The sequence below is a fragment of the Homalodisca vitripennis genome, chromosome 4, assembly GCF_021130785.1.
Source record: "Homalodisca vitripennis isolate AUS2020 chromosome 4, UT_GWSS_2.1, whole genome shotgun sequence".
In the NCBI taxonomy this organism is placed as follows: Eukaryota; Metazoa; Arthropoda; class Insecta; order Hemiptera; family Cicadellidae; genus Homalodisca; species Homalodisca vitripennis.
This window is the reverse complement of record NC_060210.1, coordinates 157,182,734-157,197,935: the sequence shown is the minus strand read 5'-3', so window position 1 is coordinate 157,197,935 and position 15,202 is coordinate 157,182,734. Positions and strand designations below refer to the sequence as shown.

The window sequence follows — 15,202 nt, the reverse complement described above, 5'->3', positions numbered from 1 at the left end:
AAGCTATGTATGTGGTGGCCTTTATTGATATTTATTCCAGTAATTATTGTTCTTTTCAAAATAAGTATTTGATTAACAAAACAATCTGCCCAATAAATATAAGCGCAATAATAATAATACAATGTCTTTGATATTTAATTTACATACGTGATAAAACAAATTATTGTCTTTGATATAAAACGTAATGATGAAGGTTTTCCATTATAACTTTAAAATATATCAAAAAAGAAAGGAGTAAATAATAAATATTTATAATAAATTATTTACGTTTCCCACTTCTTAGAGAGTATTAACTGGATGACTAGGCTGTAGCCTAAACAAGACATTGTACTTAACAAAAAACTGTTAACATTTTTTATATTTAAGTTTAAAATATGTTAACAATTACCTAAAAACTGTTAAAAAAATACTATACCTTATAGTGATGAACTTCGTCTGTCGACAGGATTTTTAATTCATCACTCCTTGCTCCCTCAGTCTTTCCTTCTCTCCTATAATACAAACAGCTACAGCATGAAAAAAGTAATACAGACATTGATAGCTTGTACTACCCATGTAGTATAATAATTGGTACAATAGTATGGAGTCCACAAGGTATTATGACTTAAGGTCATAACAGTGTACTTGATAATGGACTGCAATATTTATTATTTATTATTGTTGGAAGAATAAAGAATATTATTGTAGGAATTAGATAAATATATAATTAAATGAATTAAAGTTACAAATCAGTAGGACTATAATCTAATTTATGATCTAATTTTGATTTATTTAACCTGCTTTCTGTAAATAGTTATCAGTTGTAAGAAAATCATCAAGAAAGAGTACTTTTTATCTTTGTGTACATAAATTTCTAATAACAATTAGATACTTACACTATGAAAAGGTCAGATTATCCATTATTTCCAAAATGCAATTAGGCCAACCACAACCCATCTCAGATTAATTTTTTCTTTTACAAAGTAATAGTATTGTTTCAAAAAAACTTGATTTTGTTTGACAGATACAAAAATATTCATTAGCACTATCTACTTATTCACACAAAACCTATAATGTTTAACACTATGAGCATCAGATTCGAGTAACCAGTAAAAAGTGAATGGTTATAATATGTACAATTTTGTTGAGTATAATAAAGTAATAACGATAACCAAAGATTGTTACCTAAAATGAAAGCTGATTAGTTTTGAGAAGTTGTTATTATTTTTTGTTTCTTTTTAATGTAAAATGAAGTTTATTTTAAGATAATGTGGGTTCATTTACTTTTTCAATTAAAAGTGACTTACTTGAAATTATTGTAAAACAGATAACTTTTTGTGAGAGGATTGCTAAATCACATAAAAATCCATTTCTTCAATGGTATATGGACTTGTTATATAGCACTTCATTGTGAGCCAGAGTTGGGTAAACTTTAGTATTCTTTATATCAATACAATATTATATATTCCTTAACTAACAATTAGCAGTAGAAATTAGTAGCAAACAACTGAATTTCTCTGACCAGCATGGATGACTCTGCTTCTGACTATATATGCCTTAACTTACAATTTAGCAGTAGAAATTAGTAACAAACAACTGAATTTCTCTGACCAGCATGGATGACTAAGTATTTCCTATCCTGCTGATGCACTTAGGTATGTACAAGCAGAACTTTGCTTTCACCACTAACCAGAACTCAAAAACCCAAAAACATACTTAATATTTTTGAAAGAGTAGAAATGTTTCAAAACATGATTGAATAGAACACCAACTTAGAATTTTATCTGGAGTGTCAAGAGCTCTAGAAGATAAGGCGACCATTAGCCCCCATACACACACGTGTAACCCGGCCTACCACTTTTGTTTTCATCCTGCATAAATGCTTTAGTCTGCAAAACTGCACATTTAACTTTTTTAATTTTAGGTTAATATTTTATTAATTTTTTAATTCTGCTTTACATTTAATGAAAATAGAGACCAAAGCCAAAATGACTACACCATTCCTGACGTATCTTAGAAATAAAGAGGTCAATGATCAACTCTTGTTTATTATTCTAACAATTAGTCGACTTATCATTCAATTATTATCTTCTAAGATATTTTGACTTATAGTCTTATTTCCATTAGTGGTAGCTCCCATTTCTAATCCATGTTCTTAACTACACTGATGTTTGAGACTTTATCATAAACTAGTGCCTAGGAGATTCTGAATCTCCAAATGACAGTAATACTGAATACAACATGGGATGTGCAGTATTACACTGTTTTTTCTCCATTATTAACAATACTGCTGTTAAAAGAAATTTTCTGGATTACTTAAATGCTGTTAAATTTTTCCCAATCATAGTTTATATTAATAAACTGCATAGTGAATTATACATGTTATAGTATTAATAAACTATATTATATTAATGTGTATTAGTTGTATTGTAATAATTGTATTAATTGTAATGTGTATACAATTAGATGTAATGTACATGTGTGTATAACAAATAATAATAAAATGTTAATTTTATCATTTTTTGTTAAATACTAAAAAGTAGATTAACCCTCCTGACCATTAAAACGAGAGGTTACTCGATTGAGCTTATCATTTGAAATTTTTTAGTTGCCCCCAAAACCCCCCATTTTGAGTTTGTTAAGGCGTAGCAATTATGCCCAAAAATACTTTATAACATGACATAAAGGTGTGCAGAGTTTAATTTGTCTAGTGTAATCTGTTACAATATTAACAGGGGGTCTCCAGTTTTTTCATTAACCCTGTATATTTTTGTACGCAGGTAAAAATGAAATATTACATGCTGATGTAACTTACTGTAGCCTGGCAAGAGGCTTGGCACTGCGGTTCAGCTCCACGGGTAGAGGTGGGCCTCTATGCAGCCTGAAACACACAAAAATGGTAAAAGCACAGACAATAGTTTTTAATTTGATTTTCAACAACTAAAAAGGCTACAGTTAAAAGTTAAATGGTTTATTCAAACCAGTAATGGGAGTATTAATATCTTGGCTAAAAGATTTAAGAATGTACAGTAAACATACATTAATATGTTTATAATAATTTTTAAATTACGATTAAATTGAATAAGCGAATCATTATATACACCGAACTATAAGTATTAATTACCTTCCTATAAATCCATGCAGTAATTATTTGAAACATTTAATTTCGATCAATCTTAATGTCTATTTTATGCCATTTGAATTTTACTCATTCACTGTTGATATCCAAATAAACACAATGGATACTATTTTTTGCATGCCCATCAGTGAATGAACCAATTCCTGTTGTAAACTTAGTAATAGAAACAATGTTTCTCTTTCTGAACACTGGGTGTTGGGGCTAATAACTGATAACTACTGAAGATCCATGAAGAAGTTCTCGTATTTTGTGAAACCATTGCATTTTTTTCTACAGCAGAGCCATAAAGATACAACTGAATTGAAAGATCAATCCAACTTTTGCTTAATTGTAGTCAATGGCAATTAAGAGCTTTGATATTTGTGGCTCATCAACTTTTTTGTGTCAAGCATGACATACTCTCAGGCCTACAGAATGTGGAGAGCATGTATTTCCAGTATAAAAGATGTCAACAAAGCTTTAGAGCAACAGTACAGTAGCTATGAGGAGTTGTGTATTATTGGGCTGACAGATACATCTTTTAGTAGTATCTTTATTTGTAAATATTGGTGTCCATCCAATGTACAAGATGCTTTACTAACAATAACAACAAATAAACTATCAAATCTTAGTTAGCAGTTCCAGTGAACAGAAAAACCAATAGTTGAGCGCCACCTTAAACAAATTTTGGCACTCAGCTGCTATAACAGAATTTATAGAGTTGGCAATTTACATGTTAATCTGCCAGTAGAGAGTGAAATAATAAAAGTTTTAAAATAAATTTTGGAATAAATAAGACAAAAAGCATAATACTGCAGGACACCGAAATCAAGAAACACTGAGCCATGCCCTAAGGGAGTTCCTCATCAGTTCACCTCTAACATGTCAGTACGTAACAGCTTGAGTAATATCTTGTCATCTAGTAAAATACCCAACTCAACAAGGCAGTATAGATTATCGAAAAAAAAAAAAAAAACCAAATTGAGTCACTGTTGGCACATGCCACTTGCACCTAACAAGCTTGACCAACAATGATGTGGACTTAATGCAATTTTAACAAGTTATGTCACCATTACAATGGGTACCACTACACTCAACTTACTTAATGTTTTCTCTATAATTTGGTTTAACTTCATATGAATTATTAAATTTTCAAAATAATGATTTGCAGAATGTGGTTGTTTAATTTTTTAACAACTGGTAGTTGTAGTTTACTTAAGCAAGTAAATAACATAATTTTGTCTGAATTTTCAGAACTTTTAAAAGGATAGAAGATAGTGATTTTAATGTTGTACCCAGCTTTTGATTGGAGCAAATTTAATTTTTGTAAAAGTCTTTCTAAATACTTTACAGCCTTACTCCAATAGGGTGGAAGCACTCTATTGATTGTAAATGTGAAGGTTTCATTAGAAACATACACCAAACAGTTAATATGAGTAAAATTTTATAAAAACAATCCTAAATTACAGGCGAAAACAAGGCAAATTTTAGTATCTAAATTGCTGGCTAAACAGTGGGACTGTAGTTTATACAACAGAGCCACAGTGCAGAGTTTAACTCCTTCTCTTGGCTCCAGACAAGTGGGATCACTTTGATGAAACAAAGATTACACTCATTTCAATCAATTGGTTATGTTGACAACACTGTCAGAGTCTGTTAGTAAATTTGCATCGTATTTCTCTATATACAAAGATTCTCTAGGGCTGAGGGTTAGAATTGTTGTCAGCTGTAACATTTACACACAATTTTGAAGCTATGTAAAAGATGTTATCTCTTGTACTAAACAATTAGAGGTACAAATCTGGGGTGGTTTCTAATTCAATAAAGATTTATCCTCACTAAAATAAAACCACTCGAAGATACCATAAAATAATATACCTTTACGTGACAATTATATAAAACAGGCTGAAAATTAAATAAGTGTAGTTGTAATTTAAAGAACTTAAACCAGATATCTGATTGTACTTTTAGTTATAACCATTCCTAACACAAAAACATTTATAGTAATTTTTAGAAACCCCTATTTGAAAAATATTATTTTATTTTACTCACACTCTAACTTGATCACACATTTATTTACGCAGTTAATCCATTAGCATGCTATGACAAGTATTAACTATCAGAAATAGCAGCATCACATTAATGATGAGAAGGGACAGTCTCAACATGTAACTTTTGATTAAGCAATAAGTTGTACTGTTTTATACTAGAGTAGCAATAGGATATGAAATATTCTTAATCTAATCCATCATACATTTCAGTTTGGCATAACCACATAAAATATTACTTTTTCTTTTATTGCAGCCAACAGACTGTTGTTGTTTTAAACATCACAAGGAAGATATTCACAATTGTAGTCTGTGTTGGTGTACATTAGTATAAAATGGTATGTTACCATGGGAATGTAGCAGCAAAGTAATTGGCTGAGCATTAGCGAAGCCTATCATCTGTGGGGTTGAAAAGATTTTATTTCTGTCTGTCCACACAATATCTTGAAAAAGAACTGACCTCTAGACTTGAAATTTTACATGAAGCTTCGCTTATATGTTACCAACACTGAGTTCCATGATGGTGCATGTCACCCCATGGGATTTGGCTGAGCATTAGCAACTATTTTTACATTGGTCTTATGGGTAACCATGATGAAAACGAGAAAATAGCTAAATAAATAAATTTGTAAACAAATCTTATGCAGGAATTTTCTGAGGCTGAAATGCTAACCAATGTGTCAGGTGCAATGGTTAAGAAATACTTCTTTGAAAACCCATATACTGTCTCTATCTCTCTGTCTTTTCTTTGATGGAAGGGAGAAATTGATTAAAAAGGAGGCCTACTCTACAAAAGGAGTCCTAAAGTTTTACACAGATGGTTCACGCCTTCACTCTAGGGCAGGATACGGAATATACGGACCAGGAGTTAACATGGCAGTGCTCCTGGGAAAACATGCTACGGTCTTTTAAGCGGAAGTCATGGCAATAGACTCATGCTCCAGAAGACTCATACAAATGAGGACAAAAGGATTAAAATACTTGATACTTTCTGATAGTCAGGCTACACTAAAGGCACTTGATACCTGTTCGTTTGACTCGAAAGCAGTCTGGGAATGTAAGAATGTTCTAGCTGAACTGGCAATGAATAACAGAGTAATACTCGGTTGGGTGCCGGGTCATGAGGGCATTCATGGAAATGAAAAAGCAGGCATCCTCGCCAAAAAGGGAGTGGAGTCCATAATGGTGGGGTCTAAGCCAGGTTGCGGGATAGCTTTCTCCAACAGCAAAGCTCTTGTTAAAGATTGAGAAAAGAGGATAAGAAACATTAATTGGAGTAGAGCCTCAGGATTAAGACTATCCAAAATGTTTATCTCTCCTTACTACACTACTACTCGGACTTTGAGGACACAAATTTAAGTAAGGGAGGCGCAAAGGTCCTTTTAGGACTAAGCGCAGGGACAAACCATCCTTTTCCCTCAGTACAAAAAAAATCTTAATACAGTCATATAATAAAAATTGTACTCATAGAGTAAAGATAAAAAATAACCTAGAAGAAAGTGAATGTTCAAAGTTGGTTTGAAGACTTGATTTCAGAGCACTCTTTATTATTTTAACTCTGCTATGAAACTTATCTTAATGAACAAAAATGTGAATTTATCAAGTGGTAAGATTTTCGAGAAAGATTTCGTCTGTAGACTTTAAATTTTGCATGAAACTTCATTTCTACTTAGACAAGAATGAGATCTACATTGGTCGTCCAACCATGGAATTTGGCTGAGGGTCATTGAAGGTTGACACAATTTCTCTTTTGTCTATCAGAGAGTTGTAAAAATTTCTTTTCTGTAAGATTGTCTGTCAGCAGGACATATTGAGAATGAAATAAGATTTATATTTGAAATTCTGCAAGCAACCTTAGCAAAGCCTGTTACACAACATATGGTGTGGTGTACTCCTACATTGTACTTTAAGAATTGTGTGTTACAACAGGAATGGCATAAAATAACAAGTGTAAATTATGTTACAATATCTTTTAAATTATGATATTCTAAAGTACAATCAATGATCATACATGTAAATTAATTACATTAAGTAAGTCCACCATTTATTATTATGTTTTTAAAGAAAGAGTAGGCCTATGGTATGCTCATGTAAAAGTAAAGAAAAATTCTATATTGTGAAAACAGGTAGTAGGCCTACATGAAGTAGGTTACAAAATGGTAATTGCCAAGCATTTGAGTTTAATTCATTGAAACATAACCTTGTAATAAATATTTTTTTTAATATCTTACAATTTTTAAGTGTCTACAAAACCAAACAGGAGAATAATTTTTAAATGTAGTGACACAATAGGATTAGAGTAACTGTAAACTTATTCATGTCCAATACAGATTTTACTTTACTTGACTAAGCATAACTGTGAAATTATTAAGTTTTCTGACAATTTTAAGAATGTATAAAAGTCCCAGGAAGTAGAATCAATTGACACAAATATGATTTGTAATCTTCTAAACATTTAACTGTTATTATTAACAAAAACACGTCCCTAAAATTAAAAACAAAGAAAGTTATGGGTCCATATGGTACAATTGAAATAGTGTGACAAGGTGTTATTTGGAGATCTAAAGAGTAGCACATATTTTCACAAATATTATTTCTGTTCAATGAAGCACATCCTTGCAATAAATAATTCAAAAATGTCTCCAAAAGTGGGTTTTGTGCAAAACAGGAAAATTTGGAAGACATCATACTTCAGAGGCAAGGCCTAGTAATTACTGTTGCAATGTGGCTTGTATTTAGATAGGCATACTTGTGTTGTAAATCACCTGTAAAAGTAACAGAATATATAAGACGTAATCTCAAAATACCTCAAAAGATTATGTGTCAAATATCATAATGTTCAATCAAATCAAATTGGTTAACCAATTTAGCCTGTGGGTTAAGTTCAACATATCACAATAATATCTGGATACTTGTGATATGTGGAACAGACAACAATTGTATGTTTTACAGATGCTCTCTCAGAATGGACTGAAACAAAACAATTTTGCTGTTTAATGAACCCAACATCAGCTGGTGCAGGTTTACAGTGTTAGCCTACAATAGTGTCTTGTATTATTATATTCGATATGCATCCCTTAGAATGACAATGCATTGGTGTTTATATGTGGCCGAATAAACCTGACATGTGTAGTTTGGATGTGGCTTTATGAGTGTTTTTATTTATTAGTATTCACATTTGAATGTGTGGGTTATACAAGCTCTATTGATATTTGGGCTTACAATTTTAACCAAAAGTATGTTTACTAAAGAATAATAAAAGACTCCCATAGGGTAATACTATAAATATTGAAAATATAAAAGAATAACAGATCTGGGTACAAATCAAATAGTAGTTAATACACTCTCAAAAACCAGGCATACAACGTTTTTAATTGTAACACAATTGATAGTAAGCAGGGGTTAATTCAAAATAAAACTTCATTGTAATCCAGTTTTGAATGATGGACTTGCATGATGGATAGAAAAGTGTAGATATGTCATAAACTGAATACAAATGTGTTTTGTAAGGGAGGAGAAAGCCAGAAATATGTGTCAATCAGTAAAAAAGCAATACACCTTATCACCATAAAGTGTTAAATATTTAAAAATAAAAATAAATTAATTTATGCCAACTAATCTTATAGGATACATACACTGTGTCCGGTTCACTGATATAAATGTATCTCAACACCAATTCATCCAAAAAGCTTGTAAACAGAAACCTATTTTAACTTTTTTGGGAAAAATGTAAGATGAAAAACAATTGGAAGAAATTTTAGATACACACATCGACGCGCATCAATACTGAATACACCAACTATACACCGATGTACACTGTGAGACAACGAACTGGAGATAGAGACTCCAGCGTCTGGTGAAGGGCCGAGTTGGAGAGACGCGTACAGATAAGGATGATGATGACGCGGCGGAGGTGAAGTATGGTGAGGATGTGTGTGAAGGTGACGCTAATACTTACTACAGCTAGTAGTAATGGTGTGGTGTAGTGTACAAGTAGTGCGTGAGTCACACAGGGTAAACAAAGCAGACCGGAGACGGTGACAGTGGTGGTGCGGTGGCGCGGCGGCGGCAAGCAGGGCGCGACTCAATCAATGACGGTCGCCAGGGGTACCAATCGACCACACCCACCCACCCACCCCCTGAAACCTTACTCATCTGTTACCACCTTCATACGCTATATACTTCTTCTAAATTTAGATCGAATATCCCTATCACTATTGCATTAACATTAAATTAGATTTAATGCAATACGTCGATGTTTTTTTTATTTACTATATTTATAAAACATATAAACCAATTTAAATTATATAATCGTAAATGACTCTTCGAAAATCTGTAAATTGAAACTGTTTACACTGTGCTTTGTATTAATTACAGACAGGGTCAAGATATACAGCGCGGCCGGCGTGAGCCAACTGTGCCGAAAAGGTAACCATTTATGTAATGAAATAATTACTCTAATTGCAGAATAATTTACGAAGAGATGTAAAGTATAAATAGGGCAATCTAATAATAAGTTTGACATCTCAGACGAAATTCATAAACGAAGGGAATATAGGTCTTCCTAAATGTAATGAACACAAATGCCGTGCTGTTTGGGACTGTCGCGACCTAATGCAAAGCGAATTGAAATCGAAATGTACATGGAATGGCAAAGCAATGCGCCCAACACAAAATGCAAGTTTTTTAGGCCTGAGAAAACGCTCGAGGTAGCAGCGAGTCTGATGTGCCCTGAAGGCAGATACGATGAGATGAGATATATATATATATATATATATATATATATATATATATATATATATATATATATATAATTTAAACTTTAGAGAATATTAAGTATACAGTTATTGTTCAGTAGTGTAATGAAGACACCAAAACAAAGTTATCCACTTGTATTACAGATTACGCTAATGACGAATTTAAACTTTAGAGAATATTAAGTATACAGTTATTGTTCAGTAGTGTAATGAAGACACCAAAACAAAGTTATCCACTTGTATTACAGATTACGCTAATGACGAATTTAAACTTTAGAGAATATTAAGTATACAGTTATTGTTCAGTAGTGTAATGAAGACATCAAAACAAAGTTATCCACTTGTATTACAGATTACGCTAATGACGAATTTAAACTTTAGAGAATATTAAGTATACAGTTATTGTTCAGTAGTGTAATGAAGACACCAAAACAAAGTTATCCACTTGTATTACAGATTACGCTAATGACGAATTTAAACTTTAGAGAATATTAAGTATACAGTTATTGTTCAGTAGTGTAATGAAGACACCAAAACAAAGTTATCCACTTGTATTACAGATTACGCTAATGACGAATTTAAACTTTAGAGAATATTAAGTATACAGTTATTGTTCAGTAGTGTAATGAAGACACCAAAACAAAGTTATCCACTTGTATTACAGATTACGCTAATGACGAATTTAAACTTTAGAGAATATTAAGTATACAGTTATTGTTCAGTAGTGTAATGAAGACACCAAAACAAAGTTATCCACTTGTATTACAGATTACGCTAATGACGAATTTAAACTTTAGAGAATATTAAGTATACAGTTATTGTTCAGTAGTGTAATGAAGACACCAAAACAAAGTTATCCACTTGTATTACAGATTACGCTAATGACGAATTTAAACTTTAGAGAATATTAAGTATACAGTTATTGTTCAGTAGTGTAATGAAGACACCAAAACAAAGTTATCCACTTGTATTACAGATTACGCTAATGACGAATTTAAACTTTAGAGAATATTAAGTATACAGTTATTGTTCAGTAGTGTAAGGAAGACATCAAAACAAAGTTATCCACTTGTATTACAGATTACGCTAATGACGAATTTAAACTTTAGAGAATATTAAGTATACAGTTATTGTTCAGTAGTGTAAGGAAGACACCAAAACAAAGTTATCCACTTGTATTACAGATTACGCTAATGACGAATTTAAACTTTAGAGAATATTAAGTATACAGTTATTGTTCAGTAGTGTAATGAAGACACCAAAACAAAGTTATCCACTTGTATTACAGATTACGCTAATGACGAATTTAAACCATTTAAATTATTCAAAATAATTTTTAAAACACTGTTATAAAACACACCTTAATAAACAAACCTATAAATGTTTGCACATAAAGTGCTGGAAACTGTGATTTGGCATTTTTACAATACCTCAAAGAAAACTATAGGGATGAACACTACCATACCTTAACGAGCAGTTTTTTACCAGACTACAGTCCGAAAATAAGACTCCTATCAGTAAAACCTATTATAAACGATTATTTCTAATAATGTTACATGAATAACATTCATTGAGGAGATTTCCCCTTATAGCCTACCCAAAGTAGGCCCTCTTTGACCGTAATAGGCTTCTCAGTCTCACGTATGTATTAATATATACAGAGTGTTCACAAGAAGGTGTCAAACTTCTGTGGGTGGTAGTATTTATCATTTCAAGCAAATAATGACCTATAAATATAATTCGAAAAATGTTACTTTTATAAAAAAATTAATATCTGTAGAACTAGTTAAGCTAAATAATAAACCAAATTTGGCGCATAAGTTTGAATATATAAGTGGAAAATAAAACACATAATTGTCTTATTTTCTGTAATATTATTAAAATGGCGTATATTGAATTTTAAAGTCAAGTAACAAAAAACCATAATATTTATAAAAACTTGACATAACTGACACCTACTATTTGAGCAATTTGATTACAATTCCAACGGTACTTGTTTCAACGAAACCCGTCAATGCATAAGCGAGCACGATCACTTTAAATATACGCTTGCACAATAAGCCAGGAGCAACTGATACCTCTCAACTGTGACACGTTTGGCGCTCCCGGTTTGTGCAAGCGTACCTTTAAAAAGTGGTCATGCTTGCTTATATGTTGACTGATTTTGTTGGTAAAAGTACCGTTGGAATCGGTACAAAAATTGAAAAATATTTAGTATCTTAAAATTTGTATAACCTATGTACAACAGCTGATGTCTGCAAAAGGCAAAATGTTTGCTGCTCCCGGCTTATGGTCTTATGCAATGTTTGTGATTCAATGTTTATTGAGAATAAATTCGGCTATTGTCATTTATACAAATTTCATGAATGTAAATAAAAGTAGTTTGACAGGTATTTGGTCTTCCGATCATATGTTAGTTTGGTTATTTAATTTAAACACATATGTGACAGATACGGCCAAGTACAAAATAATTGAATCGTAAAAAGTAAGGGCTCTGTGGTGTACAGTAATGGTAGCACATTCACCCGGCAAGTGAGAGATCCGGGTTCGAGTCCCGGCGGAGTAAGTACTTTTTGTGATTCAATGTTCATTGAAATAAAATTCGGCTATTGCCATTTATACACATTTAATATATATATATATATATATATATATATATATATATAAAATTTAATTACGACCGATTAAAACACAATATGTTTCATTACATCATAACCTGAACAGCATCCCATAAAGCCAAAAAAACGGAGAAACCCAAACAAGCACCACTGTTCGTGACCAGGCCATTAATTAAAAGTAAAGGGAAATCAATAAAACGCCAAACAAACATCAACTCCCAGCCGTGACTGGTCACACACAGCTTGTAAACTCTCCGATTCTGCTCTGTCGTTAACTCTTCACTCTGCACTATTATTGTACCTGAAAATTTGTATATTTCTTAAAATGTTACATTTAAATACTAAAATAAACTTAAATAGATTATTTGTATCCTCTGTGCGTTTTACGAGTAAATTTAAAATCAAATATTCAAGCCGTTACATGAATTGAAAATCTAAAAATATCGTCTTTGGCCGTTACACCTTCACTGTTACAGGCCCATCATCTGAGTTCCCCTATATCCTATACAATGCGCAGCCTACATGTACAATAAAGAAATAATGTAATTTTGATATTTATTTAAAATCTGTGCTCAATGTCAAACACTAATAGAATTCCAAATTGGAAACCAATTGACCCTTCATAGCGTTAATACTATAAAACCTTTTTCGTAATGTACGTGTGGTCTGCTCATACAATAAATAGTTTTTGACATGGCAGTCACGAAATTTAAGTACGAGTTAAGTTGCATTGCTTAATTTAAGTTATATGGACTTTACTTCAGAATAACGGTTATATTTCAATTGATGATGGCCTTCAGAGAAGTCTTTATTACCCCGCGTATTAATAAACAATCCGATAATTATTTTTTATACTAAATTAACAAGTTTTTCAGACACTTTCAATTTTACAAAACATTTACTTTGGTATAACGTGTATTTTCATTCCGAACTTGAGACGGTTCCATTCTCGATAGCAACACTGATTTTTGACAAATGACTTGGTACCCATTGGAAAATCGATGTTTTTGATTATCGCTAATTTATACGATAAGAACGAGTGTAGTTAACAAACAGCACGTAACACGTTAACAAATCATTTGTATAGGCCTACTGCTCATCTTGGTTGGCCAGTAACGAAATATACCAATGTGTACGTCATCACTTCACCAGGAATTCCGTTTTCAATTTTAAAATTTAGCCAACATCAATGTTTTTGCAGCCAGTATAGCACGTTCGGTCAATCAATCATGAATTTGGAAAATCTTGACCGTAGTTTGGGAATACTTATATGACTGTTCGGTCTTTGGGTCGATAAAGTGGTAACGATCTGCGAGGACTGTAATGATACCAGTCAAAATGTCAACTTGGATTTTGAAATTACCGATATCCAGTAACTGATGTGAAAATATATATCCAGATCGGTCGTTCTGCAACTCGATACGCATGGCTCAACTTAATCTGAATGTCTTAATGTGTTTCCACGAAACAGATGACATAAAACATGCATTCGGTTGGTCGGCTGCTGTTGACCGTGGAATCACTGACAGTGTTTGGCGAAATCACCTGCCAACAGAACCACTGCACCAGTCCACCGAACCGGTTGTAATTGTTTCGTATATCGTTCAGTCTAACATTCCAAAGTTCTTTTACCCGCCTTCGTATATTCATCCCAAACTATCAATTTCACAATTTGCAGAAAAACTTTGGCAGTCGTACTTTTGTTTGAACGAAACTTTCCGTGTCGGAGTTTCATTGATTTGCATATTCATCAGCAAATTTGAGTGCTGACCACTTCCGTCCGCGCTGGAATTACTCAAGACTGCTGCTTTACAATCTGCAGTTAATAGTCTGATCGGTAATCATAATGTTGAGAAATATCAAAAGACTATGACTTTGTAACGGCACACGTCTTGCTAAATAAAGTAAAGGAACAATGCCAACTAAGGGACATTTCTTAGAGAAAAGTAAGCAGGAAAACACGTTCTAATACCAATTCATTACAATAAATCCGTTTCCATTCATATATTTGACTTGATATTAAATTTTCCTGCCAGCTAGCATATACAATGACTATAAACATCCATTACATGTTTGCGACATTAATAACAGAAATGCACGTTTCTAGCGTGGTCGGCGTATGTCGCCTGTTCCCGTGTCGGCGAACTATTCAGTGGCGTTTGTTATTCACTAAACAGTAAAACAAACTAAAATCGTGTACCATAAATATCGCGATGAAGGAAAGAGTAAGTTACAGGAAACAACTCAAAATAAAGTATTTCTTTTTTAACTATTTCAATCTAAATTCTGATTTAATTCAATTAATTGTGACTTACATTTTGAATCAAAAACCGAGGTTCCAAGTCTATTACTGATTGCATTCCAGGCATAGTACACATTTCGAGCATTTCCGCGTTCTATTGCCGATGGAATGTACATCAAATAAAAATTTAATTTTCAATCGTCGTTATTCTGAATTTACTACTCAAATTTTATATCAAAGTCCAAATCGTTAATAAATACATACCACGATCATCTAGAAATACGTATTTTTATCATTTTCTAAATTGTTCGAACAAATTTCCATAAAAGCATAAGCCAATCACACATTTTTGAAATTTGGACAGACATCTGTCAGGTCAGTTAGTTTCTTAAGTCGAATTGCAACGCTTCTTCATTTGAGTAAAATATTCGTATATTGTG

At 32.4% G+C, this 15,202-nt stretch overlaps 1 protein-coding gene across 3 annotated transcripts in view; it reads right to left on the bottom strand.

The window, feature by feature from the left end:
- Window positions 1–15,202, bottom strand: part of LOC124360389 (protein sickie) — a 195,822-nt gene that overhangs the window by 59,728 nt on the left and 120,892 nt on the right. For all 3 annotated transcript variants that reach the window (XM_046813988.1, XM_046813989.1, XM_046813990.1), the window contains exons 14-15: window positions 2,795–2,860; window positions 416–491 (exon numbers count right to left, since the gene is read on the bottom strand). In XM_046813988.1, the coding sequence (XP_046669944.1) occupies window positions 416–491; window positions 2,795–2,860 (142 nt within the window). The remainder of the gene's footprint in view (window positions 1–415; window positions 492–2,794; window positions 2,861–15,202) is intronic.